Here is a 26,244-nt window from a genome sequence, read left to right on the forward strand (position 1 = left end):
AGACTTTAAATGGGGCCAGACTTTTTCAAACTGACAGCAACAAAATGGTTCATATCATCAAGGTTGAAGGGTTATCAGGTACACTTCCCAGTTACCTGACATCTGTAATGTAATACAGTTACCGCAAAATGAAAAGTAACATAAGAGTACCTCCAGTTATTTTTGGGTTATCTTAATCCTAAGTGCACATAAAGACGAGTGAAAACAGATACGGATAATTATTTATTTGTCTTTGTAACAAAGGACAACAAAAGGTAAGGTGGAAGCCTTTCAGTACAAATATAAACCTGAGTAAACCACACGCACAGATGTTAAAGCTCTACAGAAGAAAAGAAAAATAAACATAAAATTTAACCGAATGAAAGAGGCACAAATTAAAAAAGAAAAAATATATAAAAACAGCAGCAAAAAAAAGACTGCATATAAAAAAGAGAGAAGTATATATAAAAATGTGGATACTGCACATAAATATTGCACTCGTTTCAAGTGTGGTATGTGACATGACTATCTGATTCCAGTTTTTTTAATGTGTTTCAGGCCTTAAATGCAGGAAAGGATGTATAATGACAAATTAATCCTGTCCTTGTGGTCAATATGACCCTATTCAATGTTTATCATTCACAAAATAATACTTGACTTTTTTTGTTGCCTCATATTTCATATTTCCTAATTTGATGGATACTATTGATTAAACATAAAATGATCATGATGATATTTTTTCAATATGCTGAATACATATTGCATGCGTTGGTGTTCCTCTGGGGTCAGTTTGACCCCGAGGTGCTTTAGCTGTGTAAAACGTGTCTGTCTGTGTGTGACCTAACATCCCCACATCTGCCGGTGCAGAGTTGATACATTTGAGTTGATACATGACATGGGGAAGGACAAACAATATTCTCATGAGAACTTTGCCGCATCAAGGACATGAATGTGTGTGTGTGTATCTATGTGTGCATGTGCAACCTACTTCTCACACCTGCTGAAGTCAAACTGATATTTACGGCTCTGTGGAGGGTGGAGTATTCCCGTAAGAACATTGGTAGGTCATGCAAAATCAGGGAGGAGCAAGCATATAAAAGCTTGCGTGGCAGCCCTCTATCCAACTCATTCCTCATTGCGCTCTGTGCGTAATGTAATCTGCACGCTGGGAAAAGGTTTATTGTCAGTATTTTTTAACTGCTCTTTGACAGTGAGAACGACATAGAGGAGAATGTGTCTGAGAAAGAGGACCCTGATTTTGAGGCATTCTCATCTGATGAGAATGAGCGTGTTGACCCTCCTGTTGTCACTCAACCACCAGCAGACACGAGTCCTTCCAAAAATGGAAAGATAATACGGCCCCTTTCCCCACGTCAACAGCAGGGTACACTTAGCGCTGCTAATATCAAAATGGTTCAAGACCCCACCAGATAGCCTGGAAAAAGAGTCTGTTGCTCTATAAAAAAGCCCTCCGTAAAGCTAGGACATCTTTCTACTCATCACTAATTTAAGAAAATAAGAACCCCAGGTTTCTTTTCAGCACTGTAGCCAGGCTGACAAAGAGTGAGAGCTCTATTGAGCTGAGTATTCCATTAACTTTAACTAGTAATGACTTCATGACTTTCTTTGCTAACAAAATTTTAACTATTAGAGAAAAAATTACTCATAACCATCCCAAAGACGTATCGTTATCTTTGGCTGCTTTCAGTGATGCCGGTATTTGGTTAGACTCTTTCTCTCCGATTGTTCTGTCTGAGTTATTTTCATTAGTTACTTCATCCAAACCATCAACATGTTTATTAGACCCCATTCCTACCAGGCTGCTCAAGGAAGCCCTACCATTATTTAATGCTTCGATCTTAAATATGATCAATCTATCTTTGTTAGTTGGCTATGTACCACAGGCTTTTAAGGTGGCAGTAATTAAACCATTACTTAAAAAGCCATCACTTGACCCAGCTATCTTAGCTAATTATAGGCCAATCTCCAACCTTCCTTTTCTCTCAAAAATTCTTGAAAGGGTAGTTGTAAAACAGCTAACTGATCATCTGCAGAGGAATGGTCTATTTGAAGAGTTTCAGTCAGGTTTTAGAATTCATCATAGTACAGAAACAGCATTAGTGAAGGTTACAAATGATCTTCTTATGGCCTCGGACAGTGGACTCATCTCTGTGCTTGTTCTGTTAGACCTCAGTGCTGCTTTTGATACTGTTGACTATAAAATTTTATTACAGAGATTAGAGCATGCCATAGGTATTAAAGGCACTGCGCTGCGGTGGTTTGAATCATATTTGTCTAATAGATTACAATTTGTTCATGTAAATGGGGAATCTTCTTCACAGACTAAAGTTAATTATGGAGTTCCACAAGGTTCTGTGCTAGGACCAATTTTATTCACTTTATACATGCTTCCCTTAGGCAGTATTATTAGACGGTATTGCTTAAATTTTCATTGTTACGCAGATGATACCCAGCTTTATCTATCCGTGAAGCCAGAGGACACACACCAATTAGCTAAACTGCAGGATTGTCTTACAGACATAAAGACATGGATGACCTCTAATTTCCTGCTTTTAAACTCAGATAAAACTGAAGTTATTGTACTTGGCCCCACAAATCTTAGAAACATGGTGTCTAACCAGATCCTTACTCTGGATGGCATTACCCTGACCTCTAGTAATACTGTGAGAAATCTTGGAGTCATTTTTGATCAGGATATGTCATTCAAAGCGCATATTAAACAAATATGTAGGACTGCTTTTTTGCATTTACGCAATATCTCTAAAATTAGAAAGGTCTTGTCTCAGAGTGATGCTGAAAAACTAAGTCATGCATTTATTTCCTCTAGGCTGGACTATTGTAATTCATTATTATCAGGTTGTCCTAAAAGTTCCCTAAAAAGCCTTCAGTTAATTCAAAATGCTGCAGCTAGAGTACTAATGGGGACTAGAAGGAGAGAGCATATCTCACCCATATTGGCCTCTCTTCATTGGCTTCCTGTTAATTCTAGAATAGAATTTAAAATTCTTCTTCTTACTTATAATGTTTTGAATAATCAGGTCCCATCTTATCTTAGGGACCTCATAGTACCATATCACCCCAATAGAGCACTTCGCTCTCAGACTGCAGGCTTACTTGTAGTTCCTAGGGTTTGTAAGAGTAGAATGGGAGGCAGAGCCTTCAGCTTTCAGGCTCCTCTCCTGTGGAACCAGCTCCCAATTCAGATCAGGGAGACAGACACCCTCTCTACTTTTAAGATTAGGCTTAAAACTTTCCTTTTTGCTAAAGCTTATAGTTAGGGCTGGATCAGGTGACCCTGAACCATCCCTTAGTTATGCTGCTATAGACGTAGACTGCTGGGGGGTTCCCATGATGCACTGTTTCTTTCTCTTTTTGCTCTGTATGTACCACTCTGCATTTAGTCACTAGTGATCGATCTCTGCTCCCCTCCACAGCATGTCTTTTTCCTGGTTCTCTCCCTCAGCCCCAACCAGTCCCAGCAGAAGACTGCCCCTCCCTGAGCCTGGTTCTGCCGGAGGTTTCTTCCTGTTAAAAGGGAGTTTTTCCTTCCCACTGTAGCCAAGTGCTTGCTCACAGGGGGTCGTTTTGACCGTTGGGGTTTTACATAATTATTGTATGGCCTTGCCTTACAATATAAAGCGCCTTGGGGCAACTGTTTGTTGTGATTTGGTGCTATATAAAAAAAAAAATTGATTGATTGATTGATTGATATGTAGTCAGCCATGTTGAAGACATCAAGTCATTATGTGAGCTCGTCATAACACTATCGATTGAGAATATTGTTCCCGGGATGACAAATTTAGAGGGGAAGCGTGTGTATGGGGACAGCTGGAAAGACTTGGATGTACTTGACTTGGAAGCCTACATTGGCTTGCTCATTTTGGCAGGAGTTTACAGATCAAAAGGTGAAGCAACAGCAAGGCTTTGGAACACCGAGACTGGAAGGGCAATATTTCCAAACATCATGTCTTTGAAGTCATTCCACGTTTTGTCCCGTGTAATACGCTGTCATGACCAACAAACAAGGCAGGGCCAACAAGAATGTGACAAACTTGTGGCGATAAGGGATGTGTGGGACAAGTGGGTGCAGTGTTTACCTCGTCTTTACAATCCAGGCCCCCACGTGACTGTTGAGGAGTACCTGGTTGCGTTTTGTGGGTGCTGTCCATTTTGACAATCATATGGCGAGCGAACCTGCCAAATATGGCATCAACATATGGGCAGCATGTGATGCACAGCACAGTCCAGCTTTGCCTGGAATATGCAGGTTTATACAGGCAAATCTCCTAGCAAAGCACCGGAAAATATCAGGGCAAAGGGCTGTGCTTAATATGGCTGAAGGACTGCATGGGCATAATATTACATGTGATACATCTAACACCCTGGGTGAAGAACTTCTCAAAAGGAAGGTTATGATGTTGTGGACAGTGAGAAAGAATAAAGCAAAGCCTCCTTCTAAATGTCTTACAGTCAAGAAAAGGAAAGTAGCATCTTCAGTGTTTGCCTTCACTGACAAAGCAACTGTGGTGTCCTATTGCCCCAAAAAAGCGAAAAATGTCCTTCTGTTCAGCACCATCAATCAATCAATCAATTTTTTTATATAGCGCCAAATCACAACAAACAGTTGCCCCAAGGCGCTTTATATTGTAAGGCAAGGCCATACAATAATTATGTAAAACCCCAACGGTCAAAACGACCCCCTGTGAGCAAGCACTTGGCTACAGTGGGAAGGAAAAACTCCCTTTTAACAGGAAGAAACCTCCAGCAGAACCAGGCTCAGGGAGGGGCAGTCTTCTGCTGGGACTGGTTGGGGCTGAGGGAGAGAACCAGGAAAAAGACATGCTGTGGAGGGGAGCAGAGATCGATCACTAATGATTAAATGCAGAGTGGTGCATACAGAGCAAAAAGAGAAAGAAACACTCAGTGCATCATGGGAACCCCCCAGCAGTCTAAGTCTATAGCAGCCTAACTAAGGGATGGTTCAGGGTCACCTGATCCAGCCCTAACTATAAGCTTTAGCAAAAAGGAAAGTTTTAAGCCTAATCTTAAAAGTAGAGAGGGTGTCTGTCTCCCTGATCTGAATTGGGAGCTGGTTCCACAGGAGAGGAGCCTGAAAGCTGAAGGCTCTGCCTCCCATTCTATTCTTACAAACCCTAGGAACTACAAGTAAGCCTGCAGTCTGAGAGCGAAGCGCTCTATTGGGGTGATATGGTACTATGAGGTCCCTAAGATAAGATGGGACCTGATTATTCAAAACCTTATAAGTAAGAAAAAGAATTTTAAATTCTATTCTAGAATTAACAGGAAGCCAATGAAGAGAGGCCAATATGGGTGAGATATGCTCTCTCCTTCTAGTCCCCGTCAGTACTCTAGCTGCAGCATTTTGAATTAACTGAAGGCTTTTTAGGGAACTTTTAGGACAACCTGATAATAATGAATTACAATAGTCCAGCCTAGAGGAAATAAATGCATGAATTAGTTTTTCAGCATCACTCTGAGACAAGACCTTTCTGATTTTAGAGATATTGCATAAATGCAAAAAAGCAGTCCTACATATTTGTTTAATATGCGCTTTGAATGACATATCCTGATAAAAAATGACTCCAAGATTTCTCACAGTATTACTAGAGGTCAGGGTAATGCCATCCAGAGTAAGGATCTGGTTAGACACCATGTTTCTAAGATTTGTGGGGCCAAGTACAATAACTTCAGTTTTATCTGAGTTTAAAAGCAGGAAATTAGAGGTCATCCATGTCTTTATGTCTGTAAGATAATCCTGCAGTTTAGCTAATTGGTGTGTGTCCTCTGGCTTCATGGATAGATAAAGCTGGGTATCATCTGCGTAACAATGAAAATTTAAGCAATACCATCTAATAATACTGCCTAAGGGAAGCATGTATAAAGTGAATAAAATTGGTCCTAGCACAGAACCTTGTGGAACTCCATGCACTAAGATGCTGCACTGAGCAGCAGAGAAGACAAAAGCCCACAAATGGTGCTGGAATACAATGAGACAAAGGGAGGGGTGGACAACCTGGACAAGGTCACAGCTACATACAACTGTCGACGTTTAAGTGCCCACTGGCCCCTTGTCATCTTCTTCCACATCACTGATGTGAGTGCATACAATGCGCTTGTGATTAGAGCTGAAACAACTAATCAAGTTAATCGATTAAAATCAATTATTAAAATATTTGTCAACTAATTTAGTCTGATTAGTTGCTAAATAACTTTGTTTTACCGCAAATGTTTCATTTCTTCCATATAATCAACTGAACTTTGCTTTGAATCTTGAACCAATGAAGGAGTGCTTCGAGCTGCTGCTTCGTTGGTTTCATTTGTTTCATTTTATTTTTATCTTAATTTTTCTCCACTAAGACCTTAAAGAGCATATGTCTGTGAGGAATATTTACCTTTTTTATGTTAAACTGACCTGTTATGGTCTTCTGAAACAGTTGATAGATGTATTTTATGCTAATGCCGATGCTAATGCGTTAGCATGTCTATGGCGTTTTCAGTGTTAAAGTTAGCATTAAGCTGCTGGCATTTCAGCATGTTTGTGCATTTGTTTTCTGTATAATAATTAATGGCTCAGCGTTTGTTGTCGTAAAAGAGTCAAATGTATTACAAATTATAATATTTTTTAATTTATTTTATTTATATATTAATAATAACAGCAGCAATAATAATAGTAATAATAACTAAAAATGTTACAATACAATTTTAGAGAAAGAGACATGAGTCACATGTGTCATTGTGAAATGACCACATAGTTTACAAGTTATACAGAGAATGTTGCACATATAATAAGTCAGGCTACAGTTTTTGATTTAGGTTTTATGGTTAACTGGTTATGCTAACTGCTCATTTGCAGCAACACAAATACCTTTTTTTCACCATATATTTTATAACATTTACATGTTTCAATGTTGTTTTATGGCAACTCAGCACTTTGATAAAGCAATGCCATTTGAAATAATTATTTTTGTTCTTTATTATAAACTGTTTTATTCTTTATTATTTTATATTTCAACAGCCAAGGGACATTTGATGATTTGTTGATTTTCCAGTATTTTAAGTTTTCAAATAATGTTCTGTTGTTAAATAAAGTGATGGAAGGAGAGAAAAATTGTTTCCCTGGCACATTTAAAAAAAATTCCCTGCTAATCCGATTAATCGATTAATCATGTCAAAACCCCATCAGATTCATCGATGATCCAAATAATCGTTTGTTGCAGCCCTACTTGTGATGAAATAAACAAGGACTGGAACAGGGGAAAACTAAGCTGAAGGAGGATTTTCCTGGAGCAGCTTGGTAATGCACTGGTGAAACCTCATATTGAGAGAAGACGTTGCCTTCCAAGAGCATCAAGAGCTGTTGCAGCTATTGTGAAGGACATACAGACACAGACAAACACCCCGACTCCTCCAATGGTACCATCCACAGGTAAGACACGTGGCAACTGTCAGGTTTGCCACACCCAAAATGATTCTAAGACCAGCATGACCTGTTCGCTATGCAAGAAATATGTCTGCAAGGAGCATGCACAGACACTCACATCCTGTGTAAAGTAGTGCAGACGAGAAGCTTGACTGTGGGCATAAAGAACTGTTCCATGTTTCGACTGTCTGACTGATGTTCTCATTATGATTTTCTGTTTCACAAATGGGTGAATTTTAAAACATGTAAACCCCCTCACACACACAGAAAAAAAAAAACAAAAAAAAACAGCAACAACAAAAAACCTAACTCTACCACTGCCGGTCCCAAGGTCGGTGTCGCAGGCTGAATGGTCTTCCCTACAAAATTGGTCCCCCTGCCTTCACTGCGCATGCATCATTTCAGAGCGTAAGCAGTGATTCACCGTGAATCACTGCTTATGCTCTGAAATGATGCATGCGCAGTGAAGGCAGGGGAATCGATTTTTAGTGGGGACTATTCAGTCTGCAACATTGGATAACAAACGCGGAGGGGTGAGTGAGACTTAATAGTGACTAACCACAAATATGTTACAAAAAAGGAGATTAAAAACAAGTAAAATATGTTTATGAGAGGAAAGGGGTAGTTACAAACCTCAATCAATATGGTTCATTCTGTGAGAGTCATGAATGTACACCCCAAATTAGAAAAGATTTAGATGAAAGATTTTCAAGATACACTAACTCTAAAACTAAAAGTCTGATCTGATGGTGGCGCTGCAGGAAAGGTCATATCATCACCAAAAACTCTGCAAATTTCAGAAGATTGGGACGAAAACTTTTCAAGTCAAATTTATTCTAATTCAAAAGCTTGGCCTGGTGGTGGTGCTAAGGACAGGTCAAGGTTTCATTATCAAGGGGTTATTTACCTATTCAACAAATAAACAAAGTACCTGACTCAAAAACTTGGTCAATAGATTTCTGTAAATCATTTTCTGGAGGCAAATATCCCTTGGGGTCAGACTGACCCCAAGGGTAAAATGTGTTAGTAATATCTGAGGATAATAGGAGGGTTAAATGAAGTTGACCACACAAAACATGAAATATCTTTGGGTTCAAACTGTCTGCTATAAAGCAGAAGTCAAAATAAATGCAAGAATGTCTGCTTTTTGTTTTAAATTTATCAGTCAATATGATTGATTGCACACTGCCCAATGTACAATGTAATGTACAATTTGATTCAAATTTGATTCAATTACAATTCAGAGGGCTGCAATTCGATGACAAAATAATTAGCGTTGCTTCTTTTTTTTACACAGGATTTCTTTTTTCTCACTGTGTGACAACTTACTTTTCAAATCAAAGTATTTGTAATGATGCATAATGAGCTAATGTTCAATACATTCTGTAATCGGTCAGCCATATTTACACAAGTGTGGCTCGCATTCACTGATTCTGAGTTCTAAAACCTGGGTGGGTGGGTAGGGGGGCTCCATAGCACTTGCTAAAACTGCCTGTGTAACTGTAGTTTCAAACACATGCATTTGGAAAATTACCACTCCAGCAAAAAAAAAAAATGCATCTGACACACATCTGCAGCTTCTTCCTGTCTTTATGTGCACCTGGTTGCAATGTCTGTACACACGGGCTGTGCTGCAATAATGTACTTTGTACTCATGTTAGAATAATTTAAACAGGAAGGCTCATTATTGCAATGGTGAAACTTTGTGATACTGGTGATTTGGTGGCACTCTAAAGTCCAGAAAACATGACACAGCACATCTGCTCTCATCATGTACACACACATTTTCTTTGTAATTGCACTTCAGTTTCCTGCGGAACGAGCATGTGCGCTCAACCACTATGCGCTACCCAGTGCACATTAAAATGAAAATAGTGGTGGATGTGATTTCAGGTGATCAGCCACAATACGAGACAAATGATTATTTGTCTTGGATTCTTTCTTAGGCCTTTATGAAACAACAGAGTCAGTCTGCTTTCAACTGCGCTGCCAATGTGCTGATAGAGGGTGAGGACAAAAGCAGGGATTTTGTTTTGTTATGCAAACAAGCATTCTGTCACGTAACTGTTAGTTGTTTTAGATTTAGAAGTTAAAAACCATGTCCAGATGCAGCCAGAACTAGATGCTTCTTGTCCTGTGGTGTGTCAGATGGCGCGGTGTGTAGTTTGTCTTGCATGCACCGCACAAGCTGCAGCTGTAGTGTGTCGTCACCTCTTCCAGTTTTTACAAAGACAGAGGCTGTAACAAAGTCATACGGCAAATGTACTGAAATAAAAAGGACATTACCTGTTCAACAAATGACGTGAGTGAAAGCAGAAACAGGCTTACATAAAGAACATGAAAAGTGCTCATTAACAGTGGCCAGCAACCGTGTTTATAAAATTGATTATTGACGTTTCTGAATCGATTCAGAATCATCAGCATCTACATCACAATGCACCTTTTCCCTCGAATGTATACATTAATGTTTGCATGTAATATAGGCCACATAAAAGAAAATGAACATAAGTCTTGATGAAAAGCTGTTTGTGATTTCCCTCCACTGCCTGTAGCTGCTGAGAGGGCACAGTGTGTCTCCTTTACGCAGGATTACTGGAGTCAGCAGCACACCTTATTCATGAAGAGTGGCTGCTTCGACAGTTTGCATTAGCTATGACTTTAAAATACACACACAACGTGTGCAGGATGAGCTATGTTGGAAAAGACAACGCTCATAATATGACGGCAGCTGGCCTGCCACACTTTTTTCATAGTGAAAACCTGTGCTGTATGCTGAACATCTTACAAAGAAGGCTTTTGGAATGCTGGCGTTTTGGCCAAATGTCAGGCTTCAAGCATAGTCCATCAAATGCTCAAGAATTAAGACTGCACCAATTTATCCTTAGATGTAAAGAGGACTTACTTTATCAACAGCTGGAGATAAATTATTATTTCTTTCTTTATCTCAGCCCCTCTTTCCCATCTATGGGTATGTCTCTATTTAGGGAAACTCTCCATCTTGGATGAGGTTCGCATTACCAGGTGATGTGACCTGAATGAGGAGTTTTAGTCTGCACTTTTGCTAAATGCTATTAATGTCCCAACATTTTTTTTGGAATGTGTTGTAAGACATAAATGCAGGAATGTGTGTATAATGGCAAATTAAATGAAGTTGAGATCATATTGTCTGCAATTAAATAAAATTCAAAGAAAATGTAAGAATCACTGTATTTTATTATTTTAAATGTGCATTTTATTTTTTTAAATGTTCATTTTCCATTCCATCCCAACCTTTTCTCAATTAATATGGTGATTCAACAATTAATAATTGTAATTCAGGATGGAGCTCCACAGAGTTGCTCTAATCAGCATCATATACGTAAATGGTTTGATGCTTTTACTGCAGTCCAACATCAGGGAGATTTTTTTTTTTCTGTTTTGAAGTTGACTCAAACTGCACTTACTAACAATAAAATAAGCAGAGGGATCATTCAAATATGGCATCAAAGTAGAACAGAATGCATTAAGGCCTACAGCCTCTGGCAACAGACAGGACAGCGGCGTCATGTACAAATGGAGAAAGTTGTGTAATCCACAAATATTTCCATCCACACGAAATGTATTCTGCTACGAAACAAGAGATGTTGACCTTTTGCAATAGAAACATTTTCCCACCTTATTTTGTGTAGGTGTCAGAAAAGCATGCGTACCTTCATAGGTGGAGGCTGCTGTCTGAACGTGGCCGTCTGTCTGGCATCCTGCTTCCTGGAGACCTGAAGCTGCTGTGCTGCTGCTGCTGCAGCAGCAAGGGATTCTGGGATGGCAGGCTCATGGGGCTCCTTTTGCCACTCTGCTTTTTGCTTCTCAAAGTAACTATTTAAACAAAAAAAAAAAAAAAAAAGAAAAAAAAGAAAAAAGAAAAATGAGTTTACAAATCACATCGCAATATGAGCTGTAGTGCAGCAAAACAAAATATGAAGGAGATGTGAACTGCACGTCGAAGCACAGTTGGTGTGCATTTGTCTGCGTATGAGTGTGTGTGTGTGTCTGTGTGTGTGGGCAGGGGAAGGCTGGGAAAGAAATCTAGCCTTGGACTTACACTGAACTGGCCTGTTTTCAAAAAAAAAAAAAAAAAAGTGACAACCTATTTCATTACACTCTCCGGTTTCTCTTGAAATAGGTTTGTAATGGAGCAGAACTCGGAGCATTCACAGAGCACATTTAATAGCTTGTATTATCTGTCAATCAACATGCAACTTAATGATCCCTCAAAGCACCATTTAAGCTTATTTTCAAGCATCACCTCAACACAGTTTCTAGCCAATGATTATGAGGTTAATATTTTTTTTTCTCCCCCTAATACCGAGATGTAGTTGGAGTTGAGAACATTACATTCATTTTTGTGCTGATATAGTATTACCACCACAGAGTATCTTAAAATGTACCTAACACCCCACAGGCTGTGAGGTGTGATTGAATTTTCTCAAAAGTTGCACCATCACACCCTGTGATACAATTACTCTGGGTGTTATTACTATAAGGTAAAATTACATCAGAATTACTCTGAAGGCAGTAAGATGCGCAAGTAATAATTTTAACACCATCATAAATCTCTTGCTGTGAAAAACTGAGTTGAGACACAACTTTTGAACAAACTCCCAAACTTGTAGTGTGATGCCAAGAAGGGAAACAGGAAAGATTACCACCTGGCCAGAGAGGAAGAGCCCAAACTGAAAAGCCGCTATCTGGTTTAGAACACTTTACCATGAGTAAAGCTCTTCTAAATTTCACTTGAAGTGAAGCAATGAATTGTTTTCTTTTTTAAATCGCTGCTAACAAGGCAACATTCTTGACAGAAAGCACGTTGTGTGGCTGTGAGACGACCTGTCGGCTCTGATGTGACTGCAATGCTGTGGATGATACAGACATAACAAGGACTTTCTGAAGCTTGGAAATAATTGTACTGCTCACTGCTATCTTTGCCAGTTATACTGGAGCCAGAAACTCTGCACAAATGGATGAAGCCAGGTTGGAGCTAAATTGAGAAAAGCAAATGGCATCCAGCCACTGTGACTTGGTGTCATCAGCTGAAAGACCTGTCAAGCGACAGCACATGCCCTGCAACCAGCATGAAACAATTCTTCACACTGCCACAGACACATCACAGGAGTGAAACTAAAAGGTGAGTGAGACAGAGAGAGAAAATTCCATTGTGTTTTGAGAAAGAACTCTGGCATTTTTTAGGTCAGGTCACTCAAATCACATATTTTCCTTCTGACTCCTTGTGGTATGTAGCCACGCACAGAGCTTTGGTTTAGTCTCCTTTTCAGGTATCTGCCACTTCGAGTTGTACTGCCACCTCAATTCCATGGAGGCAAACTGAATTAAATTTCTTGCATGCAGAAAATCCAAGTATGGCTTTTGAAAAACCTGACATCTGTTTCCAGAAAGGGACCCACATACCGAGCTGTCAACAAGTTTCCAAGATCTGTTGCGATCAATCAGTATTAACATCAGGTTCTTCAGACGCTTATGATAATAAAATCATTTCCCACTCAAGAGATATTTCTCCTTTCTATGACAACTGGGGAAATTTAATTTAAAAGTCAGTGCTTAAATGCATTCATACATCCTCCATCACAATCTGGCAATGATATGTTGGCTACTATGTGTTTAAGAATACGCTCCATTATGCTGTCTGCACTTCCAATTATAGAGAAAAAAAAAGCACCTTCTGGTCAGGTTAGGTTTCCACTTGCCCTAGACATCTGAGCAGCCATCTGAGCAAACATCAGTACGGGCAGGAGTCCCAGTTTCTTATGACCTACAACAACTGCTCATCATCTCAGCAGCTCCCACAACTTGTCACAATATTAATCCTGACAATGAAATCACTCACTGCTACAACCTGATCCAGGCTTCACCGCTCTAGAGGATTGTCAATCTAAAAAAAAAAAAAAATCATTATTATATTACTGCTGCTATTCACAACCTAGGTTTGATTACAATGTGTTATTGCACAATATCACACTGGTCAGACAGCTTTTTCATATTAAGATGGGAATCTGCTGAATTTTGTTTCTGGAAAATTCAGGGTGAAACCAGGACACACAGACTCGTTCTCCCTGTGACTGTTGCCAATACATTTCATATCCACAACAGTGGTGGTGCTCAACAGTAGTTCTCAAAAACAGAGTGACTGTGCAAGAAGAGCCGTGACGATAGCCACCGGGACACCCACACACCTCTGAAGGAACTTCTGTGGATGTGATTGGAAAAACTATGCATACTGCAACTTTAGTCTGCTGCATTACCAGTTATACAGCCCAAATACAACTTTTGGGCTACAATGCATACATCAATGAATTCATTAATACAAAAATCCGAGAAGTCTGATTTATTTTATGTCATAAAACAATAAAAAACAATAAAAAAAAAACATGCAAAAGCCCCAGTGGGTGAGCATAGGCACCGTATAGTTCATACAACTAATGTTGTTAAGCAGTTATTCCCCACAGCGTCCTTGTCCTCTTAAAGATTGATAGTAAAAATCTGTAACCTTCTTAGATAAAAGATATGATATGGGATTTCACACCTCCTATCTTTCCTGTCGTTCTGTCTTTTTTGAAATATTGCACGCTGAATTACATCTTCAGTGAAGAACTACCCAAAATATCACACTGTGTTACATTCAGACATCCCACTTGAACAAACTGCTCTTAAATCAATGGATTTGTGGCAAAAACACACTGGACTATGATTATACTTTAATGCTACTTGTGTTGAAAAGGGTAATTCATTGAATTTATGTAGCTCCATTCTGTTGCACTTTTTGAAGGTTTGACGTCTTGGTTAGTAAAACATATCTGAAAATAAATAAATAAATAAATCTGAGTTTGGACTGATGTTTTTGAATCACTGCGATGTTGCCACAGCAGTTGTTGTCATGGTCGCAAATTACATCTGAGTGCTGATGCAGCCTGACTCTGTGATTGTAGCTTCATCTGAGCTGAGCATTTGATATACTGTAGACCAGAATCAGAATCAGAATCAAATTTACTGCCACGTACGTTTGCACATACAAAGAATTTGATCTGGTGTTACTGGTGCATAAAAACAAATAAGAAAAAAAAAAACTTCTATAAGGTGGTGGCAGGGATGGGCAATTAGTCTTTCCTGAGGGGCCACAACAAAACAGTAACAAAAAATATTGTGGCGGGCCGGATCAATATACTGAACTCAATTCTGTTCCATATTAATTTTATCTCCATAAACAGTAAATTGTATTGTTTTGACAAGTTGTAACTATGACTAAACAATGAAAAATAAAGTAGGCTTAGTAAACACACCAACATTATATAATTTATTCTATCAAAATTCCCCAAAATAATGGTGAACAAACCATTTTTTTTTCAAATACCAGCATTCAGTCAACTTCATACAAAATGCTATTACTATTCTGCTTTCAGTCTAACCACATCATTTGCCGTTTTTCAGTTATTTTTGTCTCTTTTTTTCCGGTCACATCATAAACTGTTCACTATCTATGTTTATATAAAAACCCTTTTGCAATTGTGTCCTTATTATTTAAGGTAAAACAAGGTGGATACAAATAAGAAAACAGCAAATTGTTCTCCTGATGAACAAGATTGTATTTCACTCACTAACCATAGCTGCACTTTTCTAATGCTGCCATCATATTATCTAAAGACTTTAACCTACACTTTATTTAAATACTTCAGGATAAACACATTTTAAGGGGACAGCTTTTACTTAATTCAATACCAATTAAAATCTATTAGGCTATCTATAAAAAGCATCTTCAAAATAAAAGCGCCAGTTTTATTTCATGCATGAAATAAAAAAAAAACATACGTTCATGTGTGAACGTATTAATGTTTAATTTGTAATTCCTAAATAATCTCACACGGGCCAGTCAGAGTCAGATGAAGGACCAGATGTGACCTAGAGGCCATACAATGACCAGGTCTGCTGTAGACCAAACAATGATCTGGCTGAAGCAATGAGTTATCTAAGGGCGTTTACTGTTATGCATTTTACACAATACATGAATTTGTGCAAACAGTGCTGTCAATATTACAACTGTAAAAATGATTATGGTACATAAGCAGCAAACCACATGAATCTGAAACATGAACCATGTGAAAATCTCATTTGGTTAAGTAAAGGAAGTACTTTTAATTTGGGATGTCCCAATCAGGATTTAACCCCCAATTCCAATCAGAGTAATTTAATACTGAATTATCTACCGATACAAAGTTCCAATCAGACACTTGCAAGCATACTGAAGCAAATACAAAAGGAAATACATAATTTTAACAGGTTCAGCATGCATTAAGAAAAAAAAAAAAAAAACACATTCAGGCCAAACTGTTCCTTGATGTTTTATTATTTACAGTGCATCTAGAAAAGTATTCACAGCGCTCCACTTTTTACACATTTTATGTTACAGCCTTATTCCAAAATCGAGTAAATTCAATTTTCCCCTAAAAATTCTACTCAGGACACCCCATAATGACAACATGAAAAGTTGTTATTGAAATTCTTGCAAATTTATTAAAAATAAAGAAATAAGAAATCACAAGTATGTAAGTACTCACACCCTTTGCTCAATACTTTGTTGATGCACATTTGGCAACAATTACAGTCTCAAGTCTTCTTGAATGTGATGCCACACGCTTGATGCATCTATCTTCGGACAGTTTTTCCCATTCCTCTTTGCAGCAGCTCTCAAGCTCCATCAGGTTGGATGGGGAGCATTGGTGCACAGCCATTTTCAGATCTCTCAGAGATGTTCAATCAGATTCTGATCTGGGCTCTGACTGGGCCACTCAAGGACATTCATAGAGTTGTCCTGAAACCACTCCTTTGACATCTTGACTGTGTGTTTAGAGTCATTGTCATGCTGAAAGATGTACTGTTGCCCCAGAGCAGGATTTCATCCAGCATGTCTCTGTACATTGCTGCATTCATTTGTTCCTCAATCCTGACTAGTCTCCCAGTTCCTACCGTTGAAAAACATCCGCACAGCATGATGCTGCCACCACCATGCTTCACTGTAGGGATGGTATTGGTTAAGTGATGAGCATGACGCCTGACATTCATGCCAAAGAGTTCAAACTTTGTCTCATCAGAAAAAACAAATTTGTTTCTCATGGTCTGAGAGTCCTTCAGGTGCCTTTTGTTAAACTCCAGACGGGCTGCCATGTGCCTTTTAATAAGGAGTGGTTTCTGTCTGGCCACTCTATCATTTAGGCCTGATTGGTGGATTGCAGCGGAGATGGTTGTCCTTCTGGAAGGTTCTCCTCTCTCCACAGAGGAATGCTGGAGCTCTGACAGAGTTACCATCGGGTTCTTGGTCGGTCACCTCCCTGATTAAGGCCATTCTCCCCCGTTCACTCAGTTTAGATGGGCAGCCAGCTCCAGGAAGAGTCCTGGTGGATCCCAACTTCTTCCATTTACAAAAGATGGAGGCTACTGTGCTGATTGGAACATTCTAAGCAGCAAAAGTGTTAATGTACCCTTGCCCAGATTTGTGCCTCAAGACAATCCTGTCTCGGAGGTCTACAGACAATTCCTTTACCTTCATGCTTGGTTTGTGCTCTGACATTCACTGTCAACTGTGGAACCTTATATGTAGACAGGTGTGTGTCTTTGCAAACCATGTCAATCAACTGAATTTACCCCAGGTGGACTCCAATTAAGCTGTAGAAACATCTCAAGGATGATGAGTGGAAACAGGATGCACCTGAGCTCAATCTTGAGCTTCATGAGAAAGGCTGTGCATACTTACATCCATGTGATTTCTTACTTTTTTTAATTCTAATTTTTTTATTAAATTTGCAAAAATCTCTAAACTTTTTCACATTGTCATTATGGGGTACTGTGTTTAGAACTTTGATTTAAAAAATGAATTTCGTCCATTTTGGAATAAGGCTGTAACATAATATGTGGATGAAGTGAAGCACTGTGAATACATTCCGGATACACTGTATCTGTTTAAATGAAGCAATGCCCCAAGATCAGACTTACTTTGAGCTGAGCCCAAGCAATACCGGAAACACTTGGGAGAGGGATGCATCCCACATCACCAATGGCCAATGGCAGGTGGAGCTGAAAACAAGACTTTCATCTTGTGTCAAAGGTGTCAGTTGTTGGCAACACAGGTGCAAATCAGGGAGAAGGATCTCATCATCAATGTTGGCATTTGACGACACATAGCAATGCATGGCTGCCCAGATATTGAGAGTGGGTCACGTTCTTCATGACTTGTTCATGCAGTCCCATAGCAGGAAGCTTTGAATTAACCATGATGGATGGAGGCTGATATAGAACCTGTGTCTTCTTCAGGTTGACCAAGCCTGGTGTAGGCTTTATCAAAGGCGTCACGAATTTTCTGAAAATGTTCATCCATAAGGACCCCTTCACACATAATGCGAAGTTTGGACGGCGTTTGGATGAAAACGGCGAAACAGTGCAAAACAGTTTGAAATTAGCGCAGCACGAAACATACGCACCGACGGGCAGGCATGCACGAACCCGGTGCGAGAGTTAGTGCACGTGCCAGTGTCTTTCGGGCAAGAACACATCGCGCCGCTTATGTGGAGGAAATACAAAAAACCATTAACCATTATTAAGACGTATATTTTTTTTTTAAAATGCTGCTGGTTACAAAGAGATGGAGATGGAAATATATTGACCACAAAATACAAGAATTTGACTTGAAAGCCCAGCTAAAGCCATATTAATGCCATATTACATTTGTAGACAAAAAGCAACCCAAATTCACTGTGTACACTGGCGTAAGCATGAAGTGGACAGTACCTGGACACAGACAGAGTAACTTTCAGGCAGCTACAGATACAATTCGGCTCCAGACATTAAGCAATGATTATGGATAAAAATGGCTACAAGTTTGTCATGCATTCTTCAGATATACTCTGGCTTATTTTACTTTTATAAGCTATATCAGGGCCCACACAAGTTAAAGACTTTAAGAAATTATTTATAGTCTGGAATATAATTTTTTTAAAAGGCAGTGTTGACTGGAGTGACATATACGCTTTAAGGGCAACAAGAGCTTCTTTGAAAGTTGGGGTTCAGCTGAGTTCTTCAATGATGTCTTGTCTTGGTAAATGGCTGAGTATTTCATTGTGCAAAATGATTAGGTTGGTGTTCAAGAGGTCTTCAAAGTGTTCAGGGCTCAGGCCATCCTTGATTCAAAGAGGTCCTTGTCCTTGGCAGCACGTCATGTCTTCTAAAAGAAGCAAATACTACTACATAATACAGTACCCGTGTTTTTTAACACAAAGGATATCTGGGAGGTTTTTTTTTTCAGGTTTACTGCAACCTTGGATAGGAAAAAAATGCATGATCAGAACTACTTCAAAGCAAATTAGAAGGCCAAGTACAAGAAATTATGTCATCAAGAGGAGAATGAAAGATGATGTCCTTTGAGAAGTTAACATATGTGTGTGCGTATTCATAATAGATGCCTCCATATCTTACATTTGCCAAAGTGCTGACCCCCCTCCCACCCCTTTTAAATAAATAAATAAATAACTGATCAAACGATTGAAGATTTTTTTTTTTTTTTTTTTGACAAATGGTCCACTGTTAATGAGGTAAACAACTCTGAACAACTTTCAATGTTAGTTGAGCATGCAATGTTTTTAAATGAGTGGAATTAATTTTAACCGATCAGGTGTGCTGGCCCTGTGGTTGGCATGAAGGTGGATTCTCTGGTAACAGTGGCAGAGAAGAGAACACTGGACAAGCTGCTGGACATTATGGACAATGCCAGTCACCCTCTGCACACCATCATCAGCAACCAGAGGAGCCTCTTCAGCCACAGACTTCTCCTCCTCAAGTACAGGACCAACAGACTGAAAAACTCCTTTGTCCATCAGACTGTACAACTCCTCATTCCGGGGAGAAGGAGTAACAGGAAGACAGAGGATGGGAAGGAGAGGAGCAGCTGTAGCCATTAAGACATTAAGATATTTGTATTTATATTTTGTAAATTGTCTCTTACTTCTACTTCTGATAGGCTGTCGGCTCCAATTCAATGCTGCTGGAATCTCAATTTCCCTTAGGGAGACTTCCCAAGGGATAAAGATCTATGTAGTTTAATCTCATCTAATCCAGAAAAAATGTTTCCTCGCTAATACATGATCTGTATGTCCTAGCCACAGCCAATCTGTAGCTGGGAATTTCATGTGAATGTATCTGCTGCAACTCTTATCATTCCACCATAACCTTGGCTTTCCCTTTCTCTCCAAATGCAGTTTCATTCTCATCACATGTCCAAACCACCTCATACTAATTCCTTTCTTAAATACGAGGTCTATTAGAAAAGTATCCGACCTTATTATTTTTTTCAAAAACCATATGGATTTGAATCACGTGTGATTGCGTCAGACAAGCTTGAACCCTTGTGCGCATGCGTGAGTTTTTCCACGCCTGTCGGTTGCGTCATTCGCCTGTGAGCAGGCTTTGAGTGAGGAGTGGTCCAGCCCCCTCGTCGGATTTTCATTGCCAGGAAATGGCGGAATGATTTGGGCTTTTTTTCCATCAGAATTTTTTCAGAAATTGTTAGAGACTGGCAGCTGGAAAACATTAGAAAAATTTATCTGGCTTTCGGTGAAAATGTTACGGGCTTGGTAGAGAATAAGGAGTGTTACTGTCGCTTTAAGGATGGCCCCCAGCGGCTGTGGGGCGCACCGCGCTCTGAAGCCGCCATAGACAGGCTGAACAACCATTTCATTTCTAAACGGATGGCTGTCTGGATCCGTGACCATCGTGTGCCATTTCTCTGGTTATCACAAGAGCTGGACCTCAACCATATTCCGGCAGATTTCACTTTTAACAAGAGATTTTGTCATGGAAAGCCGAGCGGCGGCTTCGCGCGTCAAGATGGATTCGCTACTGGAGCGAGACAAAACCACCTCCGTTTTGGTCTCACAGGACGGCTTTGAGATGGCGTTCAGACAGCTGTCGGTGGTTTTTCCATCGAGTGATTATCCGAGAAATTGTGGATGTGCCTGGACATGCAAGAACATGTCCCGTGAGGCTTCATCACGGTGTTGCTTTGCGTCATACGGCACTGCCACGACGCGCGGAATTCCTCCGCACGTCTGTCTCAACGTGCCGAAAAAGTGCTGATGTCCACGTGTTTTCACAATTCCTGTGCTAGTCAGACAACGTCCCGGATAAAACACAGCATCCAGTTTGGAAATGAACGGCACATTCCACTGTTACAGGAGTTTTTGTCATGGAAAGAGGAGCGGAGGCTTCACTATACGGTATCACTATTCTGTTTAATTTCTGATGCTGTCCAGCTTTATAACACCATACATGCAGCTCTTCATTCTCATAGCTGTCACAGCAAAACTCTGGTTTTTCTACCCATGTTTTAGCAATACATCAATACCGAACTGACTACTGTCTAATACCCCAACCTTTAACCCTTGCCTTTACTTTTTTGGTCATTCAACATTACTGACATTCTCTTCCAGTTGTTCAATCAAGACTATGTGTTGTGGTTTGTTTCTCCATCCAATTCTCCATATTTGTCTACCACTGATCCTAGGTACTTGTCAGCTGTGGTGGTTCGGGCACCTAATAAGGGTGTCCCCTGGGTGCCTGCCTAGGGAGGTGTTCCAGGCACATCAAGCTGGGAGGAGACCTCAAGGAAGACCTTGTGCTAGGTGGAGAGATTACGTATATCGCCATACTGGCCTGGGAATGCCTCGGTAACCTCCAGTCAGACGTGGTTATGTGGCCAGAGAAAGGGAAGTTTGGGGTTCCCTGCTGCAGCTGTTGTCCCCACAACCTGATCTTGGATAAGTGGTTGAAGATATATGTATGTATGTATGTATGATCCTAAGTACTTCAAGGTTATTCTGTCTTTTGAATAACTATTAACTAACACCTAGCAATCACAACATCCATGAGAAATCTAAATTTTACAACTGAGGAAAAAAAGCGCAATCTTATTTCTCACTGTCTTTAATTTTCAACAATTTTTCAACTTACATATCACAAATCAAAGGCTGGTTATAGAGAAGTTCAATTCATATTTAGATTTCAATTGGATTGTCCAAAGTCAGCCAATTTACTAAAAAGAAAAGCTCAATTTACTAATCACTACAGAGAATTTCACTGGTGCTCAATAAAGGGATGTAAGTGTTGCAAATATTGCAAGAAAATCACTTTACTGGGAATAATGTCTTTGCACACAGGAGGACCTTGAGGTGTCTGGTGGGATGGAGTGGGGAGCTTTTTATCTGCTTGTAGTGCCTTCAGAGTATAAAGATAATGATCAATTTGATTTACCCAAAGGAAATTATGTAATTATTGTTTTGTTTAATTTAATTGTTTGATTAATTATTTAGTATCATTCTCATGTCCTGCCAGCTGCTCATGATGATCTCTGGTCAGGTCACATGGATGTCACCAAAACCTATTCCCAACTAACTAGCAAGGCAAGCATAGGCATAATGGAGTCACTCAGTGAGTAAGTGAATGAATGCGTCCTCAAAACGTCCGTCAGTAATGCTGTTTTTTCCGTCTGCTTAAGCTGTTTGATCTTCGGAGTCCATGCTCTGACTACACGCAGCCATGATGCAATGCATCAACGCAGATTACGTACATCAATGTATTTACATAACCGACATAATCACTTGTGTCAACGCATCGCCCCAGCCCTATACAGTACATATATAGCTTCTACTATCATGACCTTATCACTGTAGCTAACATTATGTAGCTATCGATACCTGTTAATTAGTGCAAACGGTGTTATATACAAATTAAATACAAAAATTTCACTCAACAGAAATGCAGGAGCACACACGTCTTAGATGTCAGTTAGTAGAGCAAGCCATATTATCTCAGCTATCTGAAAGAAGAGTCACCAGGAGACGAGATATCCCCCCACTCCCCACAAATCAGTAATACAGTGTTCACTGTGATGACCAGTACTCTTATAGTGAAAGACTCTTATGCAAGAAACAGGAAGTGTTCTGTAACAATGTGGTTAGCTTTGCACAAGCATAGGCCTGGGCGATTTGGCCTAAAAATAAAATCTCAGATTTTTTCAGAAAAAAATTGACTTTCGATTTTTTCCGATGTTTTTCCCCCTACTTTTTTTTTTTTAAGAAAACATTTAGTACAAATGACAGGCCATGCTAATATGCGAAATACAAAATGGGCAAAATGGGGACTGATAATCACGAAATGGGGTAAAATATAATGAAATGGAGCAGAGTGAACCAGACTGACTCCAAATAATTACTTTTATTTAATTGTTTAGCTTTTATGTGAGATGCGCTCAGTACATGTAGTAGGGGCAGGTGTGCCATCTGGCGTTCGAGATGAAACTTCAACTAATGTGTCAGTCTGACCCTGTGTAAATTTTACCCCCATTTCGTTATTATCAGTCCCCATTTCATTCCATCTAGCTAAAAAAATTTAATAAAAGTACTTAATTGAATCATATTTGGAGTCAGTCTGCTCCATTTTGTGACGTTTTACCCCTGTTTCGTTATCAACAGTCCCCATTTCGCTTAAAAATAATTAAATAGAAGTAATTAACTGAATCATATTAGGAGTCACTCTGGGTCAATCTGCCCCATTTTGTTACTTTACTTTGTTACTAACCCCAAGCCCATTTCGTGATTATTTGCTCCATTTGGGCAAATGATTCCACCAGAGTAAGCTGCTTTTTAGCAGGAGTTTGCACTCTTGTTCCCCTCGTAAAGTGTGGCATTTCTCCCACACAGCTGGATGCCTCTGTTTTAGAAGCTGGAATAAGTGCATTGTGCGACTGCGTTTTGTTGCAGTGGGCTTTAGACAAACTTTGCAGTGTGCAATCACTTGTTGCATGTCTGCTGCAGCAATCCCAAACCACAAACAAAACTCACTCTTCATTAGCGGTTAGCCATGTTTGTTATTGTGTGAAGGAAACGGGACGGAGAGGGGGGAGCCACAGAAAGGTCCTGGAGACAAAAAGGTGCACCTCAGTAAGAGGAGAAAAAACAAATTTTTTATTTTTTAAATAGTCCGCAACAAAAAAACTCGAATTAATCGATAAAATCGATATATCGCCCAGGCCTAGTTCAGGGGATCACCCAAGTACATCCTTATGCTAAATATGAATGAAATTGCTCAACTGATTCTTCAGATAATCGAGCTAACAGAGGTGGCAATGACAACATCTTGAATATCTCTTTGTGACCTTGAAATTGACCCCAAGGTCACTATAATCAACCGTTGTTGGGGGATCACCCAAGTACACTAAATATGAATGAAACTGGTCAACTGGTTCTTGAGATATCGTGCACACAAGCGAAAATGGGCAGACAAATGGACAAACGGACATGCTGATCGCTATATCCCCACATATTTCATACCGGGCAGGGGGATATTAAAATGCTCAAATAAGACAAAACACATTACAGTCCACAGTGAGCAGTCAACTAGCAGCCTTTTCTAGCCAATGATCGCCTAGATGTGGCAGACATGAGCTAAGTTTCTATAACTTATGCCTTGAAATAGTTTAGTGAGAAGGCCTTTCACGATAATCGAGATATCGACTTATCGTTTGATATATAAAGATGAACATGGTCATTTTACTGGCCTAGATATATTGCCCTTGACGTGTACCTTTGCTGTCGCCAACATTCCAACGAGTCACGTTGCTTTTCCCCTGAAGTGGTCAAATCCCGCGATATCAAGCAGGAGTTCAAATGAGACTGCGGTGCCCAATCGACTCACTTTTGCAACTAGCCTTTTATGGCCTTTTAAAGAAATTGAGGTTTTGGCACTTCCACGTGTCTTCATGTTTCACCACTGGAGATTGCCGCTTGATGAAGGCCAGTGAACCTTCTATTTTGGGGACATGCTGGCATCTTTTAACATAATTTGCACTTATTTTTTCATCCATTTGTTTAAATAAGAATGCATGGACAGACAATCAATGAGAGAAACAAAGTCATAAAGACTCATGTGATGTTAACATGATCAATGAACACCAGACTAATAATGGTGTCAACTTCACTTCACAGCACCAAAGCCTCTGTTCAGTGTCCAAAGTGAAGGGAGCTCTTCATCTCCTCATCACTACACGTTTATTCCACATTCGCTGAAATAGTTGGTGCAAAAGTGAGCATGCACAACATGCAATTTGAGACTGAGCAACAGATTTGAGCCAGGGGCGTAGGCAGAAATCATAAAATGGGTGGGCCCAGAAAAAAATCAGACGGGCCCAACCTTTTGGGTTGTAGGTAAGGTGTAGGTATTATAATACACTGTTGGAAAAAGTATGCCTCGTTTGGACATCGCAAGCAACGTTATCACTTAGCCTACAGCACTGGCAAAGTGAGCACACAGACGTGACACGTCAGACACAAGTACTCTTCATGGATAATGCAAGCTGCAGTGCAGCGCCACACACACACACACACACACACACACACACACACACACACACACACACACACACACACACACACACACACACACACACACACACACACACACACACACACACACACACACACACACATTCAGTGCAAGTCTGGTAGCCTACTTGGCTCGGCCTAAACCCAAAATGTCAATAAGTATTAAAATAAGGCATTGTTTCAAAAATGAATTCCAAGTTTAATGATGAACACATCTCAGCCAACTGCACAGACGCTGTGTGCACAGTTACACAGACGAAGAGTGTCAGACACAAGCACCCCATGGACAATGCAAGCAGCAACGCAACGCTTAGTCATGTAAAGTCCTTTAAAATAAAAATTCAAAATATATCTATAGATAATATATAGATAGATAATTGGCAAAGCTTCTGGGGAAAACCTGGTCTTGTTAGGAGAGACGGCATCCATCCCACTTTGGATGGAGCAGCTCTCATTTCTAGAAATCTGGCCAATTTTCTTAAATCCTCCAATCCGTGACTATCCAGGGTTGGGACCAGGAAGCAGAGTTGTAGTCTTACACACCTCTCTGCAGCTTCTCTCCCCCTGCCATCCCCTCATTACCCCATCCCCGTAGAGACGGTGCCTGCTCCCAGACTACCAATAACCAGCAAAAATTTTTTTAAGCATAAAAATTCAAAAAGAAAAAATAATATAGCACCTTCAACTGCACCACAGACTAAAACAGTTAAATGTGGTCTATTAAACATTAGGTCTCTCTCTTCTAAGTCCCTGTTGGTAAATGATATAATAATTGATCAACATATTGATTTATTCTGCCTTACAGAAACCTGGTTACAGCAGGATGAATATGTTAGTTTAAATGAGTCAACACCCCCGAGTCACACTAACTGTCAGAATGCTCGTAGCACGGGCCGGGGCGGAGGATTAGCAGCAATCTTCCATTCCAGCTTATTAATTAATCAAAAACCCAGACAGAGCTTTAATTCATTTGAAAGCTTGACTCTTAGTCTTGTCCATCCAAATTGGAAGTCCCAAAAACCAGTTTTATTTGTTATTATCTATCGTCCACCTGGTCGTTACTGTGAGTTTCTCTGTGAATTTTCAGACCTTTTGTCTGACTTGGTGCTTAGCTCAGATAAGATAATCATAGTGGGCGATTTTAACATCCACACAGATGCTGAGAATGACAGCCTCAACACTGCATTTAATCTATTATTAGACTCTATTGGCTTTGCTCAAAAAGTAAATGAGTCCACCCACCACTTTAATCATATCTTAGATCTTGTTCTGACTTACGGTATGGAAATAGAAGACTTAACAGTATTCCCTGAAAACTCCCTTCTGTCTGATCATTTC

The 26,244-nt window shown here is 39.8% G+C and overlaps 1 protein-coding gene across 1 annotated transcript in view; it reads right to left on the minus strand.

The window, feature by feature from the left end:
- zc4h2 (zinc finger, C4H2 domain containing) overlaps positions 1-26,244 on the minus strand; it is a 60,916-nt gene that overhangs the window by 404 nt on the left and 34,268 nt on the right. The window contains exon 4 of the mRNA XM_034181365.1: positions 11,131-11,293. Within this exon, the coding sequence (XP_034037256.1) occupies positions 11,131-11,293 (163 nt within the window). The remainder of the gene's footprint in view (positions 1-11,130; positions 11,294-26,244) is intronic.

The sequence above is a fragment of the Thalassophryne amazonica genome, chromosome 11 (genome assembly GCF_902500255.1).
Source record: "Thalassophryne amazonica chromosome 11, fThaAma1.1, whole genome shotgun sequence".
NCBI lineage: Eukaryota > Metazoa > Chordata > Actinopteri > Batrachoidiformes > Batrachoididae > Thalassophryne > Thalassophryne amazonica.